The following is a 26,490-nucleotide window of genomic DNA, read 5'->3' on the forward strand; positions in this document are numbered from 1 at the left end:
ATGTTTATACCTGTGCGCAGATCTTCTAAAAATGAAGATTTCACTCAGCTCTTCAGGTGTGCACAGCCCAAGCCATTCTTTATTTGTTGAAAATGGAAATTCTCGCCATATTTTTGAGGTGGCGTGTTTGCTGTATGATGAGCTCAATATGGCGCTGCAATGCATAACCAGACTGAATTAGTTATTGTTTATGCTATTGTAGGTTTCGTAGTTCTTTGACTTTGTCCGATTAATTTACCAGCTATGAAACAAAACATGGCAGAAATAGTTTGGAAAGAGCTACTGCAGCATTTATTTTGCTATAAATGTGATTATGCTCAGTGGTGGAAAAACAACCCAAATGTCATACTTGAGTAAAAGTAAACATACACTACTGTTCAAAAGTTTGGGGTCACTTAGAGATGTCCTTGTTTTCCATGAAAACATACATGAAATGAGTTGGAGTGATGGTTGCTGATAATGGGCCTCAGTACCCTTATGTAGATATTCCATAACAAATCAGCCGTTTCCAGCTACAAGAATCATTTACAACATTAACAATGTCTACACTGTATTTCTGATCAATTTGATGTTATTTTAATGGACAAAAAATGTGCTTTCTTTCAAAAACAAGGACATTTCTAAGTGACCCCAAACTTTTGAACGGTAGTGAACCTTAACAGAAAATGACTCAAGTAAAAGTGAAAGTCACCCAGTAAAATACTACTTGAGTAAAAGTCTAAAAGTATTTGATTTTTAAATATACTTAAGTATCAAAAGTAAAAGTATAAATCCTTTCAAATTCCTTATATTTGTCAAACGGATAGCCAGAGGCACACTCCAAAACTCAGACATAATTTACAAATGAAGCATTTGTATTTAGTGAGTTCGCCAGATCAGAGACAGTAGGGATGACCAGGGATGTTCTCTTGATAAGTGTGTAAATTGGACCATTTTCCTGTCATGTCAGGCATTCAAAATGTAGTGAGTACTTTTGGGATGTATGGAGTAAAAAGTACATTATTTTCTTTAGGAATGGAGTAAAAGTTAAAATATAAATAGTAAAGTACAGATACACCAAAAAATTACTTAAGTAGTACTTTAAAGTATTTTTACTTAAGTACTTTACACCATAGATCATAGTTGACTATTTTTATTCACAAATGCGGGTGAAATACTCACACTGTGGAGTCCTGACCACCCGCCAAAGTGGCTGGTGAAATAGACATCTTACCTGCCAATGCCAAAATCTTCCCACATTTTGCGGGTGTTAATTTTAAGCCCTGGATCTGAGTTATAGCTTAGTAATGCACACTTGAGGTATAGGCTTTAACAGCATTTAAAGCGCACTTCTGGGTTTTCCGATCACGAGAAAATCTGATTATGAGTATCAAGTGTGATAAAACAGATACAGTTGAAGTCTACATACACTTAGGTTGGAGTCATTAAAACTTACGTTTTTCAACCACTCCACAAATTTCTTGTTAACAAACTATAGTTTTGGCAAGTCGGTTAGGACATCAACTTTGTGCATGACACAAGTAATTCTTCCAACAATTGTTTACACACAGATTATTTCACTTATAATTCACTGTATCACAATTCCAGTTGGTCAGTGGAAGTTTACATACACTAAGTTGACTGTGTCTTTAAACAGTTTGGAAAATTCCAGAAAATGATGTAATGGCTTTAGAAGATTCTGATAGGCTAATTGACATAATTTGAGTCAATTGGAGGTGTACCTGTGGATGTATTTCAAGGCCTACCTTCAAACTCAGTGCCTCTTTGCTTGACATCATGGGAAAATCAAAAGAAATCAGCCAAGACCTCAGACAAAAAATTAGAGATCTCCACAAGTCTGGTTGATCCTTGGGAGCAATTTCCAAACGCCTGAAGGTACCACGTTCATCTGTACAAACAATAGTATGCAAGTATAAACACCATGGGACCACGCAGCCGTCATACCTCTCAGGAAGGAGACGCGTTTTGTCTCCTAGAGATGAACGTACTTTGGCGCGAAAAGTGCAAATCAATCCCAGAACAACAGCAAAGGACCTTGTGAAGATGCTGGAACAAACTGGTACAAAGTATCTATATCCACAGTAAAAACGAGCCCTATCGACATAACCTGAAAGGCCGCTCAGCAAGGAAGAAGCAACTACTCCAAAACCTCCATAAAAAAACAGACTACGGTTTGCAACTGCACATGGGGACACAGATCGTACTTTTTGGAGAAATGTCCTCTGGTTTGATGAAACAAAAATAGAACTGTTTGGCCATAATGACCATCGTTATGTTTGGAGGAAAAAGGGGGAGGCTTGCAATCCGAAGAACACCATCCCAACCGTGAAGCACAGGGGTGGCAGCATCATGTTGTGAGGGTGCTTTGTTGCACGAGGGACTGGACAAGTCCGTTAAACTTACACATACCCGAAAGAAATTGCTCGGGTCCCGGGTTGGGTCTTCGGGTACAGGTGGATCTGTGAAGACCTCTCGACGGCATTACAACTCCTCTGCTTGATCACTCTCTGCCCAAGCAAGGCATGTGATTTGTTTGACATTATTGCAAGGCGTCACTGATATCAACCGGGATTCCACAACATTTTAGCTACTTTCTGCCATTTTCTTCATCAGCCTTTCCGATTAGGGAATTTGGTTCTCCACGAGGCTAGAGTGAAGTCAAAGGGAGTCCAAATGTGACTTGGATTTCAGAAGCGGAGGCCGTTGGTGTCAGAGGCCATTTGATGTGATGAGATTCATTTCCAGAAGTCAGATGTCGATGTTTTCTTTTGCTCATCAGCTGTAAAATAGGCAGTACTGCATTATCTATGAAGGAAGCTTGCCAGTATTTGAGACAGGGAGGCTGCAGAGAGAAACTTCCAGATCTAGGCACACAATCAGTAGCTGATATTTAACTCCTAATGACAAGTCTGGGTGATTAAAACTGAGGGGAAACTAGACCAGACTAAACAGCAGCAGATGTAAGAACAACACCGTGAGAAAAGGGAGAGAGAAACTCAGTGCCAGTTATTTTACAGTTTAACCAAGTGGAAATACCTTTGACAAGTCCAAAAGCTTGGTAAAAAAAAATGGTTTAAAAAAAACGTTTCAGTCTAATAATGCGTAGAGGGTTGTCTCATAAATACTAATGGTGAGACTAGACTATAGATTTTAATTGGACTAGACATTAATAGGAACAGACTCCTCTCTCTGCACTCATTATTCTCTCTCTTTATTCTTCTGAGGCAGCAACAGTCTACCTCAGTGTTTCTCAACTCCCGTCCTCAAGTATCCTCAACAGTACACATTTTTGTTGTTATCTTGGATAAGTACACCTGATTCAACTAGTCTACTAAGCATCACTCCCTTGACTCTGGGATCTAGTCGATAGTTGTTACTTAGTTAAACAGTGCTACTTTAGTTCATACTCAGACCACATCTCGTAAGCCCCTTTGACCTTGCTCAAAGTTCAAATAAAGTATTGTATTGATGAGTTGTCATAAATGTTGACTCCATGAGCTTACCATCCCCCCATACTCTAATAAGTATTAGATTGTCTCCTGTGTCTTAGTGAGAAAGTGTTAAGGACTTATTGATTTATTGTAATCAGTCGTCTTTGTGGGGAGCTGATATCGTTTTTAAGCCTTCTCCACATGAGTGACATTTCATAAGCTGATGACCGTAATGTTCCATTATCTTCTACAAAAAAAATTAAAGCATGCTTTTAGTTGCTGTAGGGCAAAGAGCTTTGAGTGAATAAATTATTATTATAATGATTATAATACAGTAGATCAGTTGTCACCAACCTTTTCTGAGCCAAGAGCACTTTCGCAGTCAAAAAGCAAGCCGAGATCTACCGATCAGATTTCTTTTTTTTTTTACATGACTTCAAAAATGTAACATTAATTAACTTAATAAAAACAGGTCTGTACGAATGAGGTTTGATCAGTAGGCCTAATACATTATCACAGGATATTGGCTATATACCTGGCCTGCCAAGATTTTTATTCTCAGGCCATATTATATTTCAAAACTCAAGCTTTGATAAAAAAAAATGTTTTATCAGATGGTGTTGCACTTGCGAGACACTGCAGATCATAAATTGAAATGATTAGCTTTTATATTTTACTGGACTGATAGTATGGCACCTGCATCTGATGGTCATGCTTGTCAGAGAACTGGGAACTTGAGGAAAAAAAAAAAACTCATCATTACGTCAGTGATCTTCAGGTCGGAATTCCAATTTGGATGACCGTTCAAAATGATTTTTCACAGTTGGATCTCGTTGTCTTGAACGCGCTGAAGTCGGAAATTTCCGAGTTCACAGTTGTTTTGAACACGGCATTAGTCTCAGCCAAGGGAGCGAGAGGGCAGCAGAGGGTCCGCCTCTCACGGTCCCCACTCTCACCTTCCTTTCATCCTGTGAGACTGGGCAGAGACAAGTTCATGTTGTTCTTATGACCAGAGAAAGGGAAATATTCCTCGATATTAAAATAGACAGGACGAGCTGCTAATAATAATACAAATGTTGGGCTATCGATACACTTGGCTACTCATTCATTGTCGCTCCAGCGCAAGTGAAATTACGGAGAAGCCTGTTCTATGTTTTGAAAGTGTTGAATAAAAACAGTGTTGACAGTGATGAATAAAAACTTAAACATGAACTCACTAATAAAAACAGCAGCTCTTTGCTGTATTCGTTGACAATCTTTCTGTGGTCATGGTTTAAAAGTTATTCAATCTTAGGCTAGTATCAAACTTTGTTGTGGCCGGGGTCGTGGAAGCTCTGTAGGCTTTTTGTCAAGATGGCGCCGAAGAGGATGGTTGACGTCTTACATGCTCCAAACCAATTCTGCTATTTTGTTCATTTTTTTGCTTTGTTTGTAACTTATTTTTTTACTTATTTTGTATATAATGTTGCTGCTACTGTCTCTTATGACCGAAAATAACTTCTGGACATCAGAACTTTGATTACTTACCATGAACTGGAAGAAGCTTTTTCCTTTAACGAGACCGACGAGGATATACTGCTGTCCCTGGAACAGGCCCAAATCCCCGTCATTTGCAGGAAGAAAATACGGAGGAAAAGAGGACGTCGATCGGGGCTGCCTTCTGAGAATCCGTAGGCGAGCGAGTAAATTCCCATTGCCATCTGTCCTACTTGCTAACATACAATCATTGGAAAATACAATTGATGACCTACGATTATCCCACCAATGGGACATTAAGAACTGTAATATCTTATGTTTCACCGAGTCGTGGCTGAACGATGACACAGATCATATAGAGCAGGCGCGATTATCAATGCACCCGCAGAACAGAGAAGCTACATCTGGTAAGACGACGGGTGGGTGTGTGTGTCTTTTTGTCAATAACAGCTGGTGCGTGATGTCTAATATTAAAGAAGTCTCGAGGTATTTGCTCGCCTGAGGTAGAGTACCTTATGATAAGCTGTAGACCACATTATCTACCAAGAGAGTTCTCATCTACAGTGGGGGGAAAAAGTATTTGATCCCCTGCTGATTTTGTACGTTTGCCCACTTACAAAGAAATGATCAGTCTCTAATTTTAATGGTAGGTTTATATGAACAATGAGAGACAGAATAACAACAAAAGAATCCAGAAAAACGCATGTCAAAAATGTTATGAAATGATTTCCATTTTAATGAGGGAAATAAGTATTTGACCCCTCTGCAAAACATGACTTAGTACTTGGTGGCAAAACCCTTGTTGACAATCACAGAGGTCAGACGTTTCTTGTAGTTGGCCACCAGGTTTGCACACATCTCAGGAGGGATTTTGTCCCACTCCTCTTTGCAGATCTTCTCCAAGTCATTAAGGTTTCGAGGCTGACGTTTGTCAACTCGAACCTTCAGCTCCCTCCACAGATTTTCTATGGGATTAAGCTCTGGAGAATGGCTAGGCCACTCCAGGACCTTAATGTGCTTCTTCTTGAGCTAAATCTTGAGGATTTCAGTCCTTCACAGCGTAGTGTGTTACCAATTGTTTTCTTGGTGACAATGGTCCCAGCTGCCTTGAGATCATTAACAAGATCCTCCCGTGTAGTTCTGGGCTGATTCCTCACCATTCTCATGATCATTGCAACCCCACGAGGTGAGATCTTGCATGGAGCCCCAGGCCGAGGGAGATTGACAGTTCTTTTGTGTTTCTTCCATTTGTGAATAATCACACCAAATGTTGTCACCTTCTCACCAAGCTGCTTAGCGATGGTCTTGTAGCCCATTCCAGCCTTGTGTAGGTCTACAATCTTGTCCCTGACATCCTTGGAGAGCTCTTTGGTCTTGGCCATGGTGGAGAGTTTGGAATCTGATTGATTGCTTCTGTGGACGTGTCTTTTTTACAGGTAACAAGCTGCGGTTAGGAGCACTCCCTTTAAGAGTGTGCTCCTAATCTCAGCTCGTTCCCTGTATTAAAGATACCTGGGAGCCAGAAATCTTTCTGATTGAGAGGGGGTCAAATACTTATTTACCTCATTAAAATGCAAATCAATTTATAACATTTTTGACATGCGTTTTTCTGGATATTTTTGTTGTTATTCTGTCTCTCACTGTTCAAATAAAGCTACCATTAAAATTATAGACTGATCCTTTCTTTATCAGTGGGCAAACATACAAAATCAGCATGGGATCAAATACTTTTTTCCCCCACTGTATATTATTCGTAGCCGTCTATTTACCACCACAGACCGATGCTGGCACTAAGGCCACACTCAACCAACTCTATAAGGCCATCAGCAAACAAGAAAATGCTCATCCAGAAGCAGTGCTCCTAGTGGCCGGGGACTTTAATGCAGGAAAACTTAAATCAGTTTTACCTCATTTTTATCAGCATGTGCAACCAGAGGAGAATAAAATCTCTAGACCACCTTTACTCCACACAAAGAGATGCATACAAAGCTCTCCCCCGCCCTCCATTTGGCAAATCTGACCATAATTCTATCCTCCTGATTCCTGCTTACAAGCAAAAACTAAAGCAGGAAGTACCTGTGACTCGCTCAATATGGAAGTGGTCAGATGATGCGGCTGGTACACTACAGGACTGTTTTGCTAACACAGACTGGAATATGTTCCGGGATTCATCCAATGGCATTGAGGAGTATACCACCTCAGTCATTGGCTTCATCAATAAGTGCATCGACGACATCGTCCCCACAGTGACCGTACATCCCAACCAGAAGCCATGGATTACAGGCAACATCTGCATTGAGCTAAAGGCTAGAGCTGCCGCTTTCAAGGAGCGGGACATTAATCCGGACGCTAATAAGAAAACCCGCTATGCCCTCAGACGAACCATCAAATAAGCAAAGCGTCAATACAGGATTAAGATTGAATCCTACTACACTGGCTCTGACGCTCGTCGGATGTGGCAGGGCTTGGAAACTATTACAGACTACAAAGGGAAACCCAGAAGCGAGCTTCCCAGTGACGTGAGCCTACCAGATGAGCTAAATGCCTTTTATGCTCGCTTCGAGGCAAGCAACACTGAAGCATGCACGAGAGCACCAGCTATTCTGGAGGACTGTATGATAACGCTCTCGGTAGCCGATGTGAGCAACACCTTTAAACAGGTTTACCAGGACGTGTACTCAAAGCATGCACGGACCAACTGGCAAGTGTCTTCACTGACATTTTCAACCTCTCCCTGACTGAGTCTATAATACCTACATGTTTCAAGTAGACCACCATAGTCCCTTTGCCCAAGGAAGTGAAGGTAACCTGCGTAAATGATTACCGCCCCGTAGCACTCACGTCGTTAGCCATGAAGTGCTTTGAATGGCTGGTCATGGCTCAGCATCCTCCAGGATACTCTATACCAATTCGTATTGGGGTGCCAATAGATCCACAGATGACGCAATCTCAATCACACTCCACACTGCTCTTTCCCACCTGGACAAAAGGAACACCTATGTGAGAATGCTCTTCATTGACCACAGCTCAGCGTTCAACACCATAGGTCCCATGAAGCTCATCACTAAGCTAAGGACCCTGGGACTAAAGACCTCCCTCTGCAACTGGATCCTGGACTTCCTGACAGGCCGCCCTCAGGTGGTAAGGGTAGGCAACAAACACGTCTGTCACAGCCTATAGGGAGGACGTCAGAGTACTGGCAGTGTGGTGCCAGGACAACAATCTCTCCGTAAATGTGAGCAAGACAAAGGAGCTGATCGTGGACTACAGGAAAAGGTGGGCCGAACAGGCCCCCATTAACATCAACGGCGCTGTAGTGGAGCGGGTTGAGAGTTTCAAGTTCCTTGGTGTCCACATCACCAACAAACTATCATGGTCCAAACACACCAAGAGAGTCGTGAAGAGGGCACGACAAAACATTTTCCCCCTCAGGAGACTGAAAATATTTGGCATGGGTCCCCAGATCCTCAGAAGGTTCTACAGTTGCACCATCGAGAGCATCCTGACCGGTTGCATCACAGGTATGGTATGGCAACTGCTCAGCATCTGACCGTAAGGCACTAGAGGGTAGTGTGTACTGCCCAGTACATCACTGGGGCCAAGCTTCCTGCCATCCAGGACCTATATAATAGGCGGTGTCAGTGGAAAGCCCATAAAATTGTCAGATACTCCAGTCACCCAAGTTACAGACTGTTTTCTCTACTACCGCACGGCAAGCGGTACCGGAGTGCCAAGTCTAGGACCAAAAGGCTCCTTAACAGCTTCTGCCCCCAAGCCATAAGACTGCTGAACTATTAATCAATTGGCCACCCACCGTACTATTACATTGACCCCCCCCCTCTCCATTGTTTTTGTACACTGCTGCTACTCGCTGTTTATTATCTATGCATAGTCGCTTTACCCCTATGTACAATTTTTTTAAACTTTAGTTTATTTGGTAAATATTTTTTTTACTCTTCTTGAACTGCACTGTTGGTTAAGGGCTTGTAAAGTAAGTATTTTACGGTAAGGTCTACAGTTGTTGTATTCGGTGCATGTGACAAATAAAGTTTGATTTGAGCTATCCAATTGGACAGTGCAGTAGACGCACTCGATTTAGCCACAGATATCCCCGTCCGCCGGGTAGGCGAAGTTTGTTTTTTCAGACAAATGAAATGGTTAAAAATGGGAACACTTTGTCTACCCGGTAACAGCGAAACTGGATTGAAACAAAAAAAAGTATTTATCGTTGGCTTTTCTACAGAAATGTTTGGTGATCGACTCGGAATGCCTTGAAGATCAACCAGTTGGCGTCCACTGCAGCAGATTGTCATTATTCTCTTTTTTTACTACAAATTGTCACAGTGAGTGAGAGTTGATAATGGCATTATGTTTTAGATAACTGAAAATAACTCTTGATGAGGCACAGTGCTATTTGTGTGATCTTAGGCTAACTATAACTGAGTTTATAGGACTGTTGTAATTCCCACAGTCTTTTCTTGCTCATGTCTTAGGCTCTAGATAGTAAACTACACTTTTTCTCATATAATACTCATTACTAAAGGTGTAAGAAGACCCTTTGGTTGAATTAGGCAGTAACTTACTACCTTGAGAGGAACAAACAGGTACACATTTCCAGTTGAATAAACTCTTAAAGTGCCATTTAAAAGTTTTCAGATAGCCAGTCCATTTCAGAAGCAGTTCAGTCACCTCCATAATCCCTCTTTAACCTGTGGTGAGAGTATGCTGTGTCTGTGGTTATTGGAAAATTAGGATTAACCAGGCACGTGCATTGGCTCAGCAGGGTCTGAGACATTTCATCTACAGTCTGTACGGTCCACTGAGAGACCAGGCAGACAACCCACAAAGCCAGACCCCAACACTGACCTTTCTGCTTGGACACACGCACACACACTGGCCTTTCTGCTTGCACTGACTTTTAGCTGTGACGTTCTACAGAGTTAGCCAGTAAACACATCATGCACCTCGTCCACAGGCAGAGAGGGGTAACATTTATCTGCAGCAGGGTGTGTGTGAGAGAGCGGGAGGAAGGGAGGGAGAGAGAGAGGCTATTGCCTTTGTCTCTCTGTGGATCGAATTTATCATGCTCTTAGGGTCACCTTTCAATATGCTTGCCTCAAAAACAGCAATATAAGCAGATTTCAGTACCCTGCTGCTAGCCTGTTAGGAGTCTCATCGTCATAGACACACTCGTAGACAGGTCAGAGTGTGAGTTAACGTGCTAGAGGCGTATTCACACGCTGGCCTTTCTATCTGCCTGAGTCACCGCAGCATGTCCTGTTCCTAAATATATATATATATATATGAGAGAGAGAGAGAGAGAGAGAGAGAGAGAGAGAGAGAGAGAGAGAGAGAGAGAGAGGAGAGAGAGAGAGAGAGAGAGAGAGAGAGAGAGAGAGAGAGAGAGAGAGAGAGAGAGAGAGAGAGAGAGAGAGAGAGAGAGAGAGAGAGAGAGAGAGAGAGAGAGAGAGAGAGAGAGAGAGAGAGAGAGAGAGAGACGCTGATGTTGGCAGGGGTTACAGTACCATACCTTTAGTATAACGTTTGATATCAAATGCCAGTCAGGGGAAGGTTTGTGGGTGACTAAAGCATACCTTTACTGTCCACTCACATGGAAATAAATAGTGTTTGATGTAAAATGCCAGTGGGGTGAAGGTTATAATCGTGACTCAAATACCAAGACATGCTGTTGTATCCCCTGATATTTGGTGGGAAAACGTATAGTATTCCTTACAGAGAAATAAGATCATACAGTGTATGCCTAGGAAGTCTGTAAGAAAATGTTCCAACTCGCCAGGGTTAAAGCCATTTTCAGAGAATAGACCTAATTAAAGAAACATTACTCATTATTATGAATGAATGTATGAATCTATGTTTAATCTATCTATTAATCTATGCCTTTACAAAGGTGTACAGTATTCTTTTATAGAATCTTCACACCATTATCCATATACTGACAGACTCTGAAATGAAATGATCAAGCTCAATTAAATGTTTAATTAATTGCATGTGGTGTATTTTTTTTTTCATGCATGTTGCCGTTGTTCACCTCTGTGGCGCTATAGTGTGGACATGTGTTTGGGGTTAGAGGGAGCTTTGTGTACCATATGGTAATTAGTGTAAAACAGTAAGTTAGCATTTTAATTCAACCAGAGAGTACCTACCGTTGTAAATCCACTATTCTAGTCAACCTCTCCTCCAAACAAGGGTTATCTGCACTGGCCAGCACTTCCTCATCATAGCATCATTGTTAGGGATTTATTGTGTGCGTGTATGACAATGCGTGTATGACATTGTAGAATGTGACTCACTCGCCCCCAGAGCGGTGGACAATAACATATCCTTGAATACCACTTAATAATCTGTAGTGTGTGCTTGTTTCCTACTGAATCGTCCTTGGTTTCGAAATGCTGTTTTGTTTTTAAGTGAAGGAGAGGACAGGGAGCCTGTTTGGAACCCTGGATAGTTTGCTCTCGCTCCCGCTTTCTCTCTGTCCGAGAGTTCTGTTTACTGGGAGGGATGGCCGCTCCTCTTCCCTTACTGGCCCTTACTGTCCCTGAGTCCTGCTAATGAGCAGCAGGAGACTGGAACATGGCGACTGGTTGGACAGACGCGCACTGGTCATCCGGATTGCCGTTCATGACACCCCTCTCTCCCAGGCCCTCTAACACAACAACAGGGCCAATTACATTTTGTTTGTCTGTGTACAGTTAAGTGATAATGCCAGAGAAGTTGGTGTTTGGAGGATATATTGGCACGGGTGTTGTTAGGCCCGAGATGAAGCCAAAGGCCAGGAAACCGTGCCAATAAATCCTCCAAACACTGGCTTCGAGGGCATTATCACTTTATACAACTGGTTACCAACAAATGATTTACATATATTTATTCATACTATTTTACCCTTCCACAAGATATAGTTGCGATATAAATCTAGGGTTGCTACCCAAGGCGGCTGGTCGTTCGTTCTTTCGGTTCGGTTGCAAGAGACGCGACCCAGTCATTAAGTATTTTGGTTCTGTATCTATGGACACGACCCAGTCGTTCGTTTAAAATGTTCTATTGCCATACTGGCTGGCAATGTTCTTATCCCTTGCTTGCTAGCTAGCCAACTACGGTTAATTTACAGTCACGTCAAACAGTGCAGCCAGAATAACAACAAAGTAGCTGCAATTCAATTCATTGTATTTGTCACATGCGCCGAATACAACAGTGAAATGCTTACTTACAAACCCTTAACCAACAATGCTTTAATGTGTTTTGTCCCAGGGTCCTTAGCTTAGTGATGAGCTTTGAGGGCACTATGGTGTTGAACGCTGAGCTGTAGTCAATGAATAGCATTCTCACGTAGGTGTTCCTTTTGTCCAGGTGGGAAAGGGCAGTGTTGAGTGCAATAGAGATTGCATCATCTGTGGATCTGTTGGGGCGGTATGCAAATTGGAGTGGGTCTAGGGTTTCTGGGATAATGGTGTTGATGTGAGCCATGACCAGCCTTTCAAAGCACTTCATGGCTACAGTCGTGAGTGCTACAGGTCGGTAGTCATTTAGGCAGGTTACCTTAGTGTTCTTGTGCACAGGGACTATGGTAGTCTGCTTGAAACATGTTGTTATTACAGACTCGGACAGGGACAGGTTGAAAATGTCAGTGAAGACACATGCCAGATGGTCAGCGCATGCTTGGAGGACACGTCCATTTGTTTAAGCTGTTTTCTAGTGACATTTATTTGGATATATCCATAACAATGAGCTAATGATGTGCGATTTGACCTGGCATAGAAAATGTGCTCTCTCGTAAGGACACTGTTGTTTAGAGGAGCTAGGCAACAAACACTGCTAACAAAATCACTTCAAACTGAAGCTGGAAAGACTGCAAACTAGCTGCACCTTGTTTCATTTGACCTGTTTTCTCTTGATATTTCTTTGTATATATCCATAAACATTATGCTGATTCATGATTTTGACAGGCTGAGAAAAGCTGCCTGCCTGTCTGTCAAATTGTTTCAATTTGAATATTGAAACAAAGTTGCAAATGTCGGAAAAACAGACCACAAGGTTTATACAAATCTCCGCTGTTGAAAACTAGATGTTAGTCTAAAAGAAATGTGCGATAATGTCTAGATGCTTTTTATAGCTGAGAACAAGTCTACAAATTGCCTGGCAGGGCTGATGACAGTGGATTGCGTGTCAGATGGAACAGAGTAAATAGGCATTTTAACATCATAGATTTAGCCGGTGGTAACTTGTGGAATTGACACCGGCTAGAATGGGGTTTTAACCAATCAGCATTCAGGATTAGACCCACCTGTTGTATAATACCGTGTAGGTCTGGCCCTGGGGCCCAAGGGTATGGTAGAAGAAAGGACATGGTAGTGGCCTGCGGTTTGATGATTAGTCGACTAGTTGAATCAAGTGTGCCCCTTCTGGGCAACAAAAAAATATTTACACTGTTCTCAGTTAAGAGACACTGGGCAGTTGGTGTGGTGCTGTCTACTATAAAATACAAATATTAATTGGATCCCTCTCTATCTCTGTGTCTGTCTATTGGTGAAGAGAACAGTAGCCCACACCAGGTCCCATTTCACGGCTCCCAGGGGACAGGGTTCCCTCTCTCTCGTTGGGACAGGGACAGTTACAAGCCCACTGAGGATGAACGGCTAGCCTTGGCAGAGCAGAGCCGGGAATAAAAACGTCCTCATCGTGGACTATTCTCTAAGACAACGGTACCACTAGAATCAGCACAACCATGGATTCCAGGGGTTTTCAAGGATTTCTGCCCTAACACTGGATTATTTGCCTCGAATGGGTATGAATCAACTGACAAGATGTCTAGAAAGGAATGTACAAAAGATTATGAAAGGTGTTTTGTACTAGTAAGAATAAGTATTCAGAGTAACAATGTTGTCGCTACCTTGAAGTTGACACAACTTCACACAAGTTTTACATTAGTGTGCTCGATCAGTCGACATGGATGTGGGCATGTTTCCGAATGAGAGTGAATACCTTTTAATGTTCGTTCACCAGCTGAAAGGAACACTTGGGCTGTTGTGTTTAGTTAGAATACAAATCGGCTCTCAATCACCCAAGACTCCTGTATTCCAAGGGCATTTTTGCATACGGGTAGGTTTACGTAGTTGTGCAGTTATAGATCAACAGTCTAATATAAAGTAAACGCTGTTTCTGACCTGGGCGATGGCTGTTAAGCTACCATGTTTGCTACTACTGTTGTTCCGCCGTCGTTACATGGCGAGGTAGGCTAGGTTTTTCCCGAAGTTGGTGGATTTGAATCCGTTCCATCAGGGCTGCTGTGTTACAGCCTGGCGGTGCAGCCGTCTGTCGTTTGGACTCACCTTTCAACCAGGGCCAATTGATCTTGTCTTTATGAATGAAGAACTATGGTGGTGTTTATTCTGCTTCATGAAATACCTACCAGCTTCATAGCAGTCGATTGGATATGGTGTGTCACACTTAGAGACACTGGCACGTATGGTGCAGTATAGTAGCTGTCTGAACACCTATTGTTGGAATGTCTTCAAAACCCCCCGTTTTAATACTGAATGGATCGGTCCACTACTGTCACAAGGTGATGGGATGGGTTGTCACGTTTAACCGCCAGTCAAGACGCTATTTTTATTATATCCATGGTTTGTCTGTTGTTTTCATGGGGCTTAATTAGTAAGTTATTCTACTGTTAGCTAGCTAAATCCTTGAATATATATTTTTTTGTGGCTGATCTGTTTTTGAAATATAGTTTAATACCCACTGCATTTTCTTTCAAATGGTCATATTTTTCCCAGATTTTAGTCATTGTGCTTTCAGTTAATTCCACTCTCTGTATGCCAGAGCCTTTTCCCATATTTTCTGTATACACAAAGAGCTTTTGGATGAGGCCCAGATTGGGAAAGCTTTGTGTGGTGTGAAAGGTCTTTGTGTGCATTTACAGTGACCTCTCTCTCTCTCCTCTGTTTGCCCGCCCTGCTGAGAGTTCTTCTTTGAGAACTTATTTCAGATTGGCCTGTCTATTGATACATTTCTCACAGGGTTTTTTTTGTGCCAGAAAAGAGCCATTTTGACAAGTCTTTTGTTCGGCTCTCTCTGTCAGTTTCTCTAAATATATTAAAGATACTCCAGTTATTGTGTTTTTCCCCATTTGGCTGGAAGAAGTATTGATGTGGTCAATTTGTTATTCAGAGCATTCTCATTTGACCAAAACGCAGCAAATGGCTAAATTCCCGTTATTTAAAATACATGTTATTATCAATATCTATATTATTATTGTCTTAAGTGAACAATATTATTTAAATACTTGTTAAATTAATTCTAATAATACTTTCTGCCCAGTTAATAAATGTTGATAATAATGCACATTGTATTTATTTGAATAACATGTCAGTAAACAGAGATTCACAGTAAACAAAGTTGCCATATTTGGTCTTTGGGAAGGAAGCATCTTCACTGGTAGAACTGGTGCAAAATGGACACCTGAGGATGAAAGAGAATTAGCTTGAATCACACTGGTAGGACCCAGCCTCCTTCACCTACTTTTACGAGATGCAAATTCAACAAGCACTACTTGAGTCCAGCCTAGTCATAGGCATGATTTATTCAATACTGATGAAAATCCATATAATTATTGTATGTTTATTGTCATTATGTTTTATAGTTGTTTCTACCTTGAACTACATATGAATTTCACAATCAAACATACTGTAGCGTCGCTATTGATCATAGATTGCCCGATTTTAATAATGAATCCGTTATACAGATTTACGTTTAGTATACTCATGATAAATACATTTCAAATGTCTATACTTTCATAAAGGGGCACCTTTATGCCCTTTGGAGACTTAAGTTAATCAAATATAATGTTATAAATATATTAAAATTTCCATTTTAAAACAGAATGTATTAACTGATCGTCCGTTATATTTCTTTGTGATGTATTTCAGCTTTAAAGTGCCACTGACGTGACCTTGACATCATTATTCCCTTAGTCTATATACAGTAGTTAAATTAATTGAATCAATCATGTCAATTCTGGAATTTTTTCTTTCAATCTTGGCTAAAATGCATTCTTTGTAGGGGTGAAAATACAGTTAAGACTCATTTTGAATATGGAATGTAACAAACGTAGTGACCCATTAACAGTAAACTAACAACATCTCTTAAGTTAATTTAGCAGTAACTTTATTTATTTTTCCCATAGTATTTTGATCCAATTAATATAATTTCACATTTTCTGGGAATTAAATACTTCCATTTTTTTTTTTTTTTAATAAAACATTCGTTTTACATCTATGCTGTCTCAACTCAAAGAGAACCAATCCTAAATGGAGTCCTTAGACAAGAAGGAGATACCGAGTGAGCCGGGGTCTCTTCAGATTGAACAGTATTAAGCGCATATATTATAATAGCTAAAAAAAGTGGCTAGTACTGGGGTCAGTATTGAGTTATTGAACTGGATGTTGAGTTATTGATTAGCTAAAATAGTTATTTCAGGCTAATTTCCCAAAGAGTGGTAAAGGGATTGATTTATAAATAGTGTGAAAGAAAACAGTCAGCGACCAAAGGGTCAGACTGTGCACGTCCATTTTACTAGCAACACTTGAATGCATTAGACTTCGTGACTTATGTGAAATATCATCATGTTGCTCCAGGGATATTGGCAGTGTCTTTAATAGCCTAGTATTTTGAACTGCAATCAACAGAAGAGGAAGGAGTCTGAAATATAAAGTCTAAAGTCTATCAAAAATGCCTATTCTTTATTTATATTACAAAACGACTGGTGAAAAATAGATGTGATGTCAAATATATGTATAATATATGCTTGGGATATGCAATTTTTCATAATTTGTATTATTTAAAACCACATGCTGGTAACGTACCGTATTAATTTGTACAGTACATCATTCTTTTTTTCGATGTACTCTGTTGCAGTATTTGTAGATGTTTATTTATCTCATGGGCATCAAGAACTTTAAAGCCTGGTAAATTCAGAAACTGACTATCCATTAGACTTATGTATTTCTTTCTTTATTTTATTCTAGGATGGGCTACTTCATTGTTGTTTTGGTCACCATAATTACTTTCTAGATTCATATGATTATTTTTCCCTTCATTTACCCTTTATATAATGCCAGAGATTTAGTTTGGATTTAGTTTTTCATGTTGAGAACACAATTAATGTTAATTAATGTATTATGTGAGGAGTGACTAGAATTGATACTTGAATTAGAGTCAGAGATGCAGGTCAACGAGTATTTCAGCTAATTAACTGAAACCTTACGTGTCTACCTGGCACAGTAAAGGAAAGTGGGAGCTGTCACAAAGTTCAATGTAGTAAACACTTTTAGGATTATTTTCGCTAAATGCATGACTCATTTGTGCGCCAGTTAACCAAAGGAAATACCAATATTACGGGAAGGTTTGGCTTTGGCTGTTATAGCCGATGTGTGTTGAGCGGTCTGGTACAAAATGGCTGCCGTGCTTCACCCTGGTGGGTGCTCCTGCTACACATCTTTGGTGGATGGGGTGTGTCTTGAGTCGAACTGTAACAGTTTCAGTGGCCCGGTCACCCCTACTGTACATTAGATTGACTCTATGTAACCTTCCTTTTGGTTTGATTCTCCGATGGTTCGGTTATTATGAATCTCATTTAATATGTGCATTACAAACTGTGACATACATTTTTCGCTTCAGATGTAGAAAGTACATAAAATGGCTGTCTTTCAGAGACCCTTACGACCAAAAGATACAACCATAAAATGGCTCCGGATTTTGTCAGCCAATGGCATGCTCTGCCGTCTCTTCCCAGTAGCCAATCACACAACGATGCATAAGGATGCCTGTGTCTACGTCTGTCTACAGTACACAATACACAGAGTGCGCTAATTGGCTACTGTGAAGGGACATGGGCGCATTTTCCTGGGGCAATGTTATGGTAGTGTAGGGTTACTAGGGTGAGCAGCTGAATTGGCACACTGTTTACATGTTCCCATATAGCTCCCAGAGTTATAATGAAGGATATTCTCTTTTCCTTTCACGTTGTATTGTAAATGTACTATCCCCGTAATATCGGTTTGCGAGATCTCTTTGTTCCCTTAAACTGTTCAGTGGACTTCAACAGAAGTACCAATATCCTTATAGAATAATGATGCGTTATCAGTGTAATAGTGCACAGGTTTTCTCCTTCCTTTTCAACGTTGTCTTCAGTATGTTGAAGGGGTTAGGGCGTTGGGCTAGTAACCGAAAGGTTGCAAGTTCAAATCCCCGAGCTGACAAGGTACAAATCTGTCGTTCTGCCCCTGAACAAGGCAGTTAACCCACTGTTCCTAGGCCGTCATTTGAAAATAAGAATTTGTTCTTAACTGACTTGCCTAGTTAAATAAAGGTTAAAATTTTTTTTTTGAAAAACGGCTAGATGTGCATCTGATTTGGTCTTTGGGTAACAGAACCCAACAGCATCACCAGTCCCATTCTCCACTAGTGTAGTGAAACAGTGTGGTTATCTTTCTAGACCTCCGTGGTCATACTGAGTCTGACTCTCCTCCTCCACACCCTCCTCCACACCCTCCTCTACACTCCCTGTCGACAGAGAGGAGAAAGGAGACGCTGCGTGCTGTTTCACGCTCCCAGTCATGATGGGTTGCTCTAGGGGAGTGCGGCGTGACCGTCGACCCACACAAATATACCATTAGTACCTTTTCCATCAGCCATTCAGGTGTGTCCGTCCTGCACTCAGGGAGGGAGGGAGGGAGGGGGGGTGCATTGTTTGCTGAAAAATATAGTTTCATTTCTCTTTCGCTCTCATTCTCGTTCCTTTTGCCAGAATCTGTGTGTTGGGGTAAATGGGTGCCGTGCGCTGTGCTAAATTGAAGGTGAGAGCCATATCGGTCGCTGGAGACACACAATGCAAACTCCAATTACCATTTATTCACTATTCACAGTGGCCGCGGCACGCCACGCAGGCAGCACAGTAATCAGATAACTGCCCAACCGCCAAGGGCCAAGCAGCACTGGAGCGCCGTGTAGAGTAGTGTAGGAGAGTGGCAGAGAATGTTGAAGGGCAAGGCTAATGTTACATTTCTGTAGAGAGTGTTGTGCATGTACGGTAGGAGACAAAATGAAGTGGCTCTTTGACTCTGTTTGCAGTGCGTTACATGATTGTGCTCTTATCCCTTAGCCGAGTATCTCTCTGTCTCTTTGTCTCGCTCTCTGTCTCTATCTCTCACTCTGTCTCAATGTCTCTCTCTGTCTCTATCTCTGTCTCTGTCTCAATGTCTCTCTCTGTCTCTATCTCTGTCTCTGTCTCAATGTCTCTCTCTCTCTGTCTCAATGTCTCTCTCTCTCTCTGTCTCAATGTCTCTCTCTCTCTCTGTCTCTTTGTCTCAATGTCTCTTTGTCTCAGACTCTCTCTCGCCACTTAGAGTTGATTTCATATTGTTGTTCACCCAAATGATGCCAAGGCAGTTCATATCCCTCTGTTTTTTGCCAAATATTAGGCCTATTTATTGATTCATTACATTTTTTTTCATTCTAGCATTGTATTCAGTGTGGTTAATGGTCAGAAACGGGCACTTTCAGTCAGTTAATTCCTTGATGTGATATGTCTGACAAGGATGCTCTGAGGGTTTTCCACATGCAGCCACCGAACGACTCCGTCTTGAATTGCTCTTATTTGTCATGCGGCTTAATACTGTATAATTTAGTTTGCTAAATTAATTTGCCAGTGAGCTGAAGGTGTCAGTCAAGAGAAAGTGGAAGCTAAATGAGGGAATATTTCCAGCCAAACAGTGTGGCTAATGTCAGAGCAGGTTAATTGAATCCCGGGCGTTTGAGTCTGAGTTGAGCTTACGGTAGGTAGACTGACTGAGCGTTTCATGACTATTACGCAAACCAAACTGCTTTACGTTTATATTACAGTGAATCCAATTGCTCATCTGATTAGTCACGCATTAACGAGTAGACGGGGTTATGTAAGACTTGCGAACACGCATGCAATTACAGACACGCATGTACGCACACACACACACACACACACACACACACACACACACACACACACACACACACACACACACACACACACACACACACACACACACACACACACACACACACCTCCCCTATTTTACAGCACATTTGAGACCAATAACGAGTTAGGATTGTACAGTAGCAGCCCATTGGTCCATGGCTAAGCTGGGATCATTTGGATGTTGGCTGGGTGTGTCAGGGCAGAGTTCAGTTTAATTCATAGTACATGTCTGCAGATCTGTGATGGTCCATTACGACCGTCCACAGCTGAGGGTTTTGCAGCTTTGCAGATGCCACTTTGTGGATTTGAGCGTAGCACGAGGAGACATTGCCTGAGCTCTGCAAAGAGTTGGAGAAAAGCTGTGTACAGTCAACTGAAGGATGCGGCTCTATGTAGATATTGCCCTTAACCACATATCTAGGATCAGATTACCCAAACCGCTAATAACTTTTACAAGAACGTCTTATCTTTTACAAGGGTACATGGAAAGTCAAGAATACAAAAATATCTGACCCTATTGGACTGACCAGGTTCCGGCTTTTACACTATTAAGGTACAGTGCTGTTGATGGTTTCCTACTGTACAGTATTAAAGGTACAGTGCTGTTGATGGTTTCCTACTGTACAGTATTAAAGGTACAGTGCTGTTGATGGTTTCCTACCGTACAGTATTAAAGGTACAGTGCTGTTGATGGTTTCCTACTGTACAGTATTAAAGGTACAGTGCTGTTGATGGTTTCCTACTGTACAGTATTAAAGGTACAGTGCTGTTGATGGTTTCCTACTGTACAGTATTAAAGGTACAGTGCTGTTGATGGTTTCCTACTGTACAGTATTAAAGGTACAGTGCTGTTGATGGTTTCCTACCGTACAGTATTAAAGGTACAGTGCTGTTGATGGTTTCCTACTGTACAGTATTAAAGGTACAGTGCTGTTGATGGTTTCCTACTGTACAGTATTAAAGGTACAGTGCTGTTGATGGTTTCCTACTGTATAGTATTAAAGGTACAGTGCTGTTGATGGTTTCCTACTGTACAGTATTAAAGGTACAGTGCTGTTGATGGTTTCCTACCGTACAGTATTAAAGGTACAGTGCTGTTGATGGTTTCCTACCGTACAGTATTAATGGTACAGTGCTGTTGATGGTTTCCTACTGTACAGTATTAATGGTACAGTGCTGTTGATGGTTTCCTACTGTACAGTATTAAAGGTACAGTGCTGTTGATGGTTTCCTACTGTACAGTATTAAAGGTACAGTGCTGTTGATGGTTTCCTACTGTACAGTATTAAAGGTACGGTGCTGTTGATGGTTTCCTACTGTACAGTATTAAAGGTACAGTGCTGTTGATGGTTTCCTACTGTACAGTATTAAAGGTACAGTGCTGTTGATGGTTTCCTACTGTACAGTATTAAAGGTACAGTGCTGTTGATGGTTTCCTACTGTACAGTATTAAAGGTACAGTGCTGTTGATGGTTTCCTACTGTATAGTATTAAAGGTACAGTGCTGTTGATGGTTTCCTACTGTACAGTATTAAAGGTACAGTGCTGTTGATGGTTTCCTACTGTACAGTATTAAAGGTACAGTGCTGTTGATGGTTTCCTACCGTACAGTATTAATGGTACAGTGCTGTTGATGGTTTCCTACCGTACAGTATTAAAGGTACAGTGCTGTTGATGGTTTCCTACTGTATAGTGTATTAATGGTACAGTAATATAGATTGCCCTCTCTATATGCTGTTACAGATGAAACGCTGGTCCCCTGCTGTCTCGTACACTCAGTGTCGCCTCATGGTGCCTCATTAAAACAATAGAAAAACCCTCTCCTCTAACTCCGTCTCTACAGAAGACCTAGTCCTCTCACCGACTTCACCATACAGCTCAACAATAGGCCTGGTTTGCTCGATGCATATATTTACTAGGTTGCTTCTTCATGTTGCTGAGCGATATTTAGGAGATACATTTTTTTTGGAGAGGATGACAAGCGTGTATGTTTTTTCTTTCGTTTTTCTGGCTTGGACAGTGTTGTTTAATTCAGCAAGGTTCAATGGGTTAACGTGCCCAGGGTACGATGGAGGATGCTCCTGGTAAAATGCCCAAGAAATATGACTAACGATGAATAATGACTCTTGTTTTTTCGACGCACATTTATTTGAGTCGGTTCTACATTTTATTCAGTTCCTTTAGTTGAATTCATAGTAGAATGCAAATGTACACAAGCCAAATGTAGTCAAACAAGTGTCTTGTCTTTCATATTAATCCTAACCGTTGATATCAGCTGCATGCGCTGTGAATACTCATATACCTTCTAGACGGTTCTGCTTATAATCACTCCGCTAACTCCTCAGTACAGAACTGTAGAACTCCTGAGCTTGCTTATGTTATTATACATACACACGTTCCCTGCCTGTAACACTGAAATGTTTATGAAACTGTATGTATTTTCTCTTCTCTGCAATGTAATGAAGCTATTAAGCCGGTAATAATGTTTTTATAATCAGCCCTTTCTATTGTTCCCCCTCTACTTCTAATTACCATGATATATTTCTATAATCATATTTGTATAAAACAAAAGAGCTAATTCTAAAGCGGAATATGGCCTTGTCTTGTTTCTTCTTTGTTCTACAGAGATGTTGAAGGAGTTGAACCAACAGCGCAGAGCGAAAGAGTTTACAGACCTGAAAATAATTGTTGAAGGCAAAGAGTTTGAAGTCCACCAAAATGTTCTAGCTTCCTGCAGTCTTTATTTCAAGGACCTGGTGAAAAGGTTTGCCTTCCCCTCCCCCTCCCTCACCTGCTTTTGATCCAATCTGTTCTTTTCATAGGGTGCATTTGTGTGGCTTTTTTTTCTTCCCTCCCCCCCTTTTCTCTCTTGCAGGTGTGTGAAGACTTTGGTTCCTATCACAGGGCCAGCAGCCTCCTTCTCCTCCCGCTCCAAATGAATGTACCTCTAAAACCATGGGACAGAAAAGGTCACCTGAGTCTTTACCTTTTCCTTACCATATAGAGACAAATAACTGCATTTACATTTTGATGAGCAGAGAAAACGTTCAATGACTGGGGGGGGGGGATTTTTTTCAAGACTCACGACTGTAGGGGCTTTAAACCAAATGAACAAACTGTAGGTTACCGTTAGTGCATTAAAAAGATGGGGAAGCTTCAGAGTTGCAAACAGAGGCACTTCTCTCACCAACACACTACTCTTTAGCCAGCCACTATTTTCACAGGTTAACACCATTCTCCATGTTTCACATGAAGTGGATCTGACTATTTCCCCATTAGTCTATCCCTCACATGTCCCTGGGCTGTTTTGGTTCTATATTATGTGGGTATGTTCGTGCAGTGTGTGTATGCTGATGTGATTGGAGTCAGTGCTAGTATGTGTTCCTTGGTTGTGTGTGAGAGAGAGAGAGAGTGGGGGGGTATTTTCTTCAAGCTGAGCCAAAGCCATCTCCTAGCGTCCTCACCCTGACTTCAGATTCTTGCAGGTGTCCCGGAACCAAAGTTCTCTCGTCTCCTTGACATGTGTGTTTGTTCTCCTGTGCACCGCGCACAGACAGACAGACAAAGACTGTAGAGAGAGAGAGAGAGACTGTACATGACAATAGGAAGCGCCAGTCTAAAATCTGAGGGAGGCTGCCTGCTAGTTGCCCTGCAGCCAAGCTGGCTCTATTGTGAGATCATCAGAGGGCGCCACGCTGCTTATCAGACATGGAGGCGAGCCAGCCAGGAGATGCTTTGTGTGTGTCACTCACATCAGCATGCACAACACACAGGCCAGAAGAACACACTCTCTCTCACACACACACACACACACACACACACTCACACACACACACACACACACACACACACACACACACACACACACACACACACACACACACACACACACACACACACACACACAATTGTTCTTGCTGAATGGGGACGCGCACTGAGAGAATAGCGGGCAGCAGCCCTTTCTCAACCACACCCTACTCATATTCACACATACAGTACATCACAACCCACAACCTTCAGTTTGCTACAGGCAGACTTGTTGGTGGAGCTGTCGATAGGATTCCCCTGTTTCTCTCCCTTATCTGAGCCAAAGTTAGGTTGTGCATAGAGAGATAGGTCCTGCATAAAGAAAAAGACTGGAGTGAATTAGGTCCTGCATAGAGAAAAGGTCCCCAGAAAGTCACAAAGTCCCCATTGGAATGGAAATCATTTGTATCAGGTTCATCTGCCTGCCTGCATACATTGTTATATTGTACTTGCTTAATTTGGCTGCTTGATAGAGAAAATTCTCATTAAATGGATAATTTATTGTAAAACGACCGTAATTTGTCATCCTAACGTGGGCCTTTCTCATCTAGATGAAATCAAAAATAGAATTTCTCATTTAACCGTTCAGTTAGTGGTATATTCCATGAATATGTATGTTATACTAATCAATAATTGTATAACTTGCATAATGGTATGATTATGAATCATATAAGTTCAAGTTGTTATGACGTTGTTGGAATTCATTCCGGCATGTACAGTGCAAACAGAACGATACATGCTCTTGACTTCATAAGGCATGTGGCACCTCTCGGTTTTATTGGTGTGTTTACTGTCAAACACAACACAGAGAGAGGGAGGGCCGGCGGGAGAGAGACTGAGAAAGCCGTGCCATTTTAGCTCTGGCTCTCTGAGGTGTTGCGCGGTCAGGTAGGGTGTCACTGAGTTGGTTAAAGAGAGAGAGAGAGAAACCAGAGAGAGAAAGAGCGACAGAGAGCGAGAGAGAAACCAGAGAGAGAGAGAAGAGAAGGTCCCCGCCAAGGGTCCTGTCATTGAGTTACAGCGTCTCTGTGCCATTCAGGTCACTCTCCAGCGCCTGTGGAATTATGCTGATGCCACACATGCCCCGCACCGTGTCCAGATCTTTATGAGGTCGAATGAAAGAGAGAAACGCCCTCTTCACGCTCTCCCTGTGCTGCCCACTACCTCCCGCCATCGAGGTACTCACTGGTGTCAGGACTCCCTGTCAGCGCCTCATAAACTACCACAGCGCGTGTGTGTGCGTGCATGTGCGTGTGTATGTGTGTGTGTGCGTGTGTGTGTGAGGTGCAGGCCTATATAACTCCGGTGTTATCCAGACAGCCAGCCTTCACTCAGAGAGAGAGAGAGAGAGAGAGTAGAGACGTAATATCAGAGGTTGAGCACCTCTTCCTCACACACATATACACGTATACACACACATACATACACACACAAGAAATGTACGTCTAAATTGGAATATTTGCCCAGCTGGCACTTCCCGAAGTGGCTAAGTAATGATAAAATTCTTGTTTACAGTCAGGAAAGTCATTTTCATTTAGTAGGTTATGGTGTTTACTTTTTTAGTTAAGTAAATTGCAGAGCAATTTAGAAAATGGTTTTGAAATATAATTTTTTATATGATTATATTTTAATCATTAAAGCTACAGTATGTGAGTTTGGGTGAGATTAGGTTTCTGGGTAACACTTTATTTGGATAGATGCTCTACAGACTATCAGTAACATTTCAACTATCCACTAACCCTAACCCAGGCTTGAACCCTAACCCTTGCCCTAACCTTTATTTTAAACCTAACCTTAACCTTAGCAAGCAGGTGCTTATCGACAGATAGTTTGTTCCATCTACAGATGGAAAATCCGGACGATCCAAATAAATTGTGACCGTTTTCTGTATCATACCCAGGATGTAGACCTAGCTATTTCCTGTTGGCAGCATTTTAAAATATTCATAACATTTAAAAAAAAAAAAAAATGGTGTTGATATTTAATGTACGTTATAAAACGCTAATTTATAGTCAGTTCGGTGAAAGGATCAGTAAAATTAGATTATGATAGATGAGTAGCAATTAATGATTGTGCAAAATGATCACTAATGATTAAAGATTAAACCATGACAGATGTTAACAATGTCCATACAGTTGAACTGATGATATATAACTGCAATCTCATCAATTTTATGTAAATCATAAAAATCTGCCTTTGTTAAATTTCCCACCCTTGTAGACTATAGTATTGTATTTCGATAAAATCTTAAAGGAACTCTCTGTCTGTCTGTCTGTCTGTCTGTCTGTCTGTCTGTCTGTCTGTCTGTCTGTCTGTCTGTCTGTCTGTCTGTCTGTCTGTCTGTCTGTCTGTCTGTCTGTCTGTCTGTCTGTCGTACAAGTCTGCAGAGTTGATGTATCTCCCTCCTCTTTCGTATTAAACTTGTCAGAAATTGCCAGTCGTCCCGACCCTGCTACCTGAATGATGTAACACGCCCGGCACTCACCCACCAAAAACCTATTACCTCCCCTTTAGAGTCTGCTGCTGCTCAGCCCAGAAAGACCACAGACCAACGATCACCCCCAGTAATTCCATTTTCCCCATCTGGAGTTTCAATAAGTATGCTCTGCACCCCCTTAATTTATGGGCACAGTGCATCTGGTGCAGCTCAGCGGCAGGGCCTAGTGTAAAGGCACACACTGTCTGAGCAGTCTCTCTCTCTCTTTCTGTTTTCATATGATTCTGTCTAGGGCTGTGATAATACCAGTA

At 41.6% G+C, this 26,490-nt stretch overlaps 1 protein-coding gene across 1 annotated transcript in view; it reads left to right on the forward strand.

Annotated features, from left to right (window-relative positions):
* LOC106571749 (kelch-like protein 29) overlaps positions 1 to 26,490 on the forward strand; it is a 327,789-nt gene that overhangs the window by 205,327 nt on the left and 95,972 nt on the right. The window contains exon 6 of the mRNA XM_014145167.3: positions 22,561 to 22,699. Coding sequence (XP_014000642.3) covers positions 22,561 to 22,699 — 139 coding nt within the window. The remainder of the gene's footprint in view (positions 1 to 22,560; positions 22,700 to 26,490) is intronic.

Source organism: Salmo salar, chromosome 15 (genome assembly GCF_965601325.2).
Source record: "Salmo salar chromosome 15, fSalSal1, whole genome shotgun sequence".
Taxonomy (NCBI): Eukaryota; Metazoa; Chordata; class Actinopteri; order Salmoniformes; family Salmonidae; genus Salmo; species Salmo salar.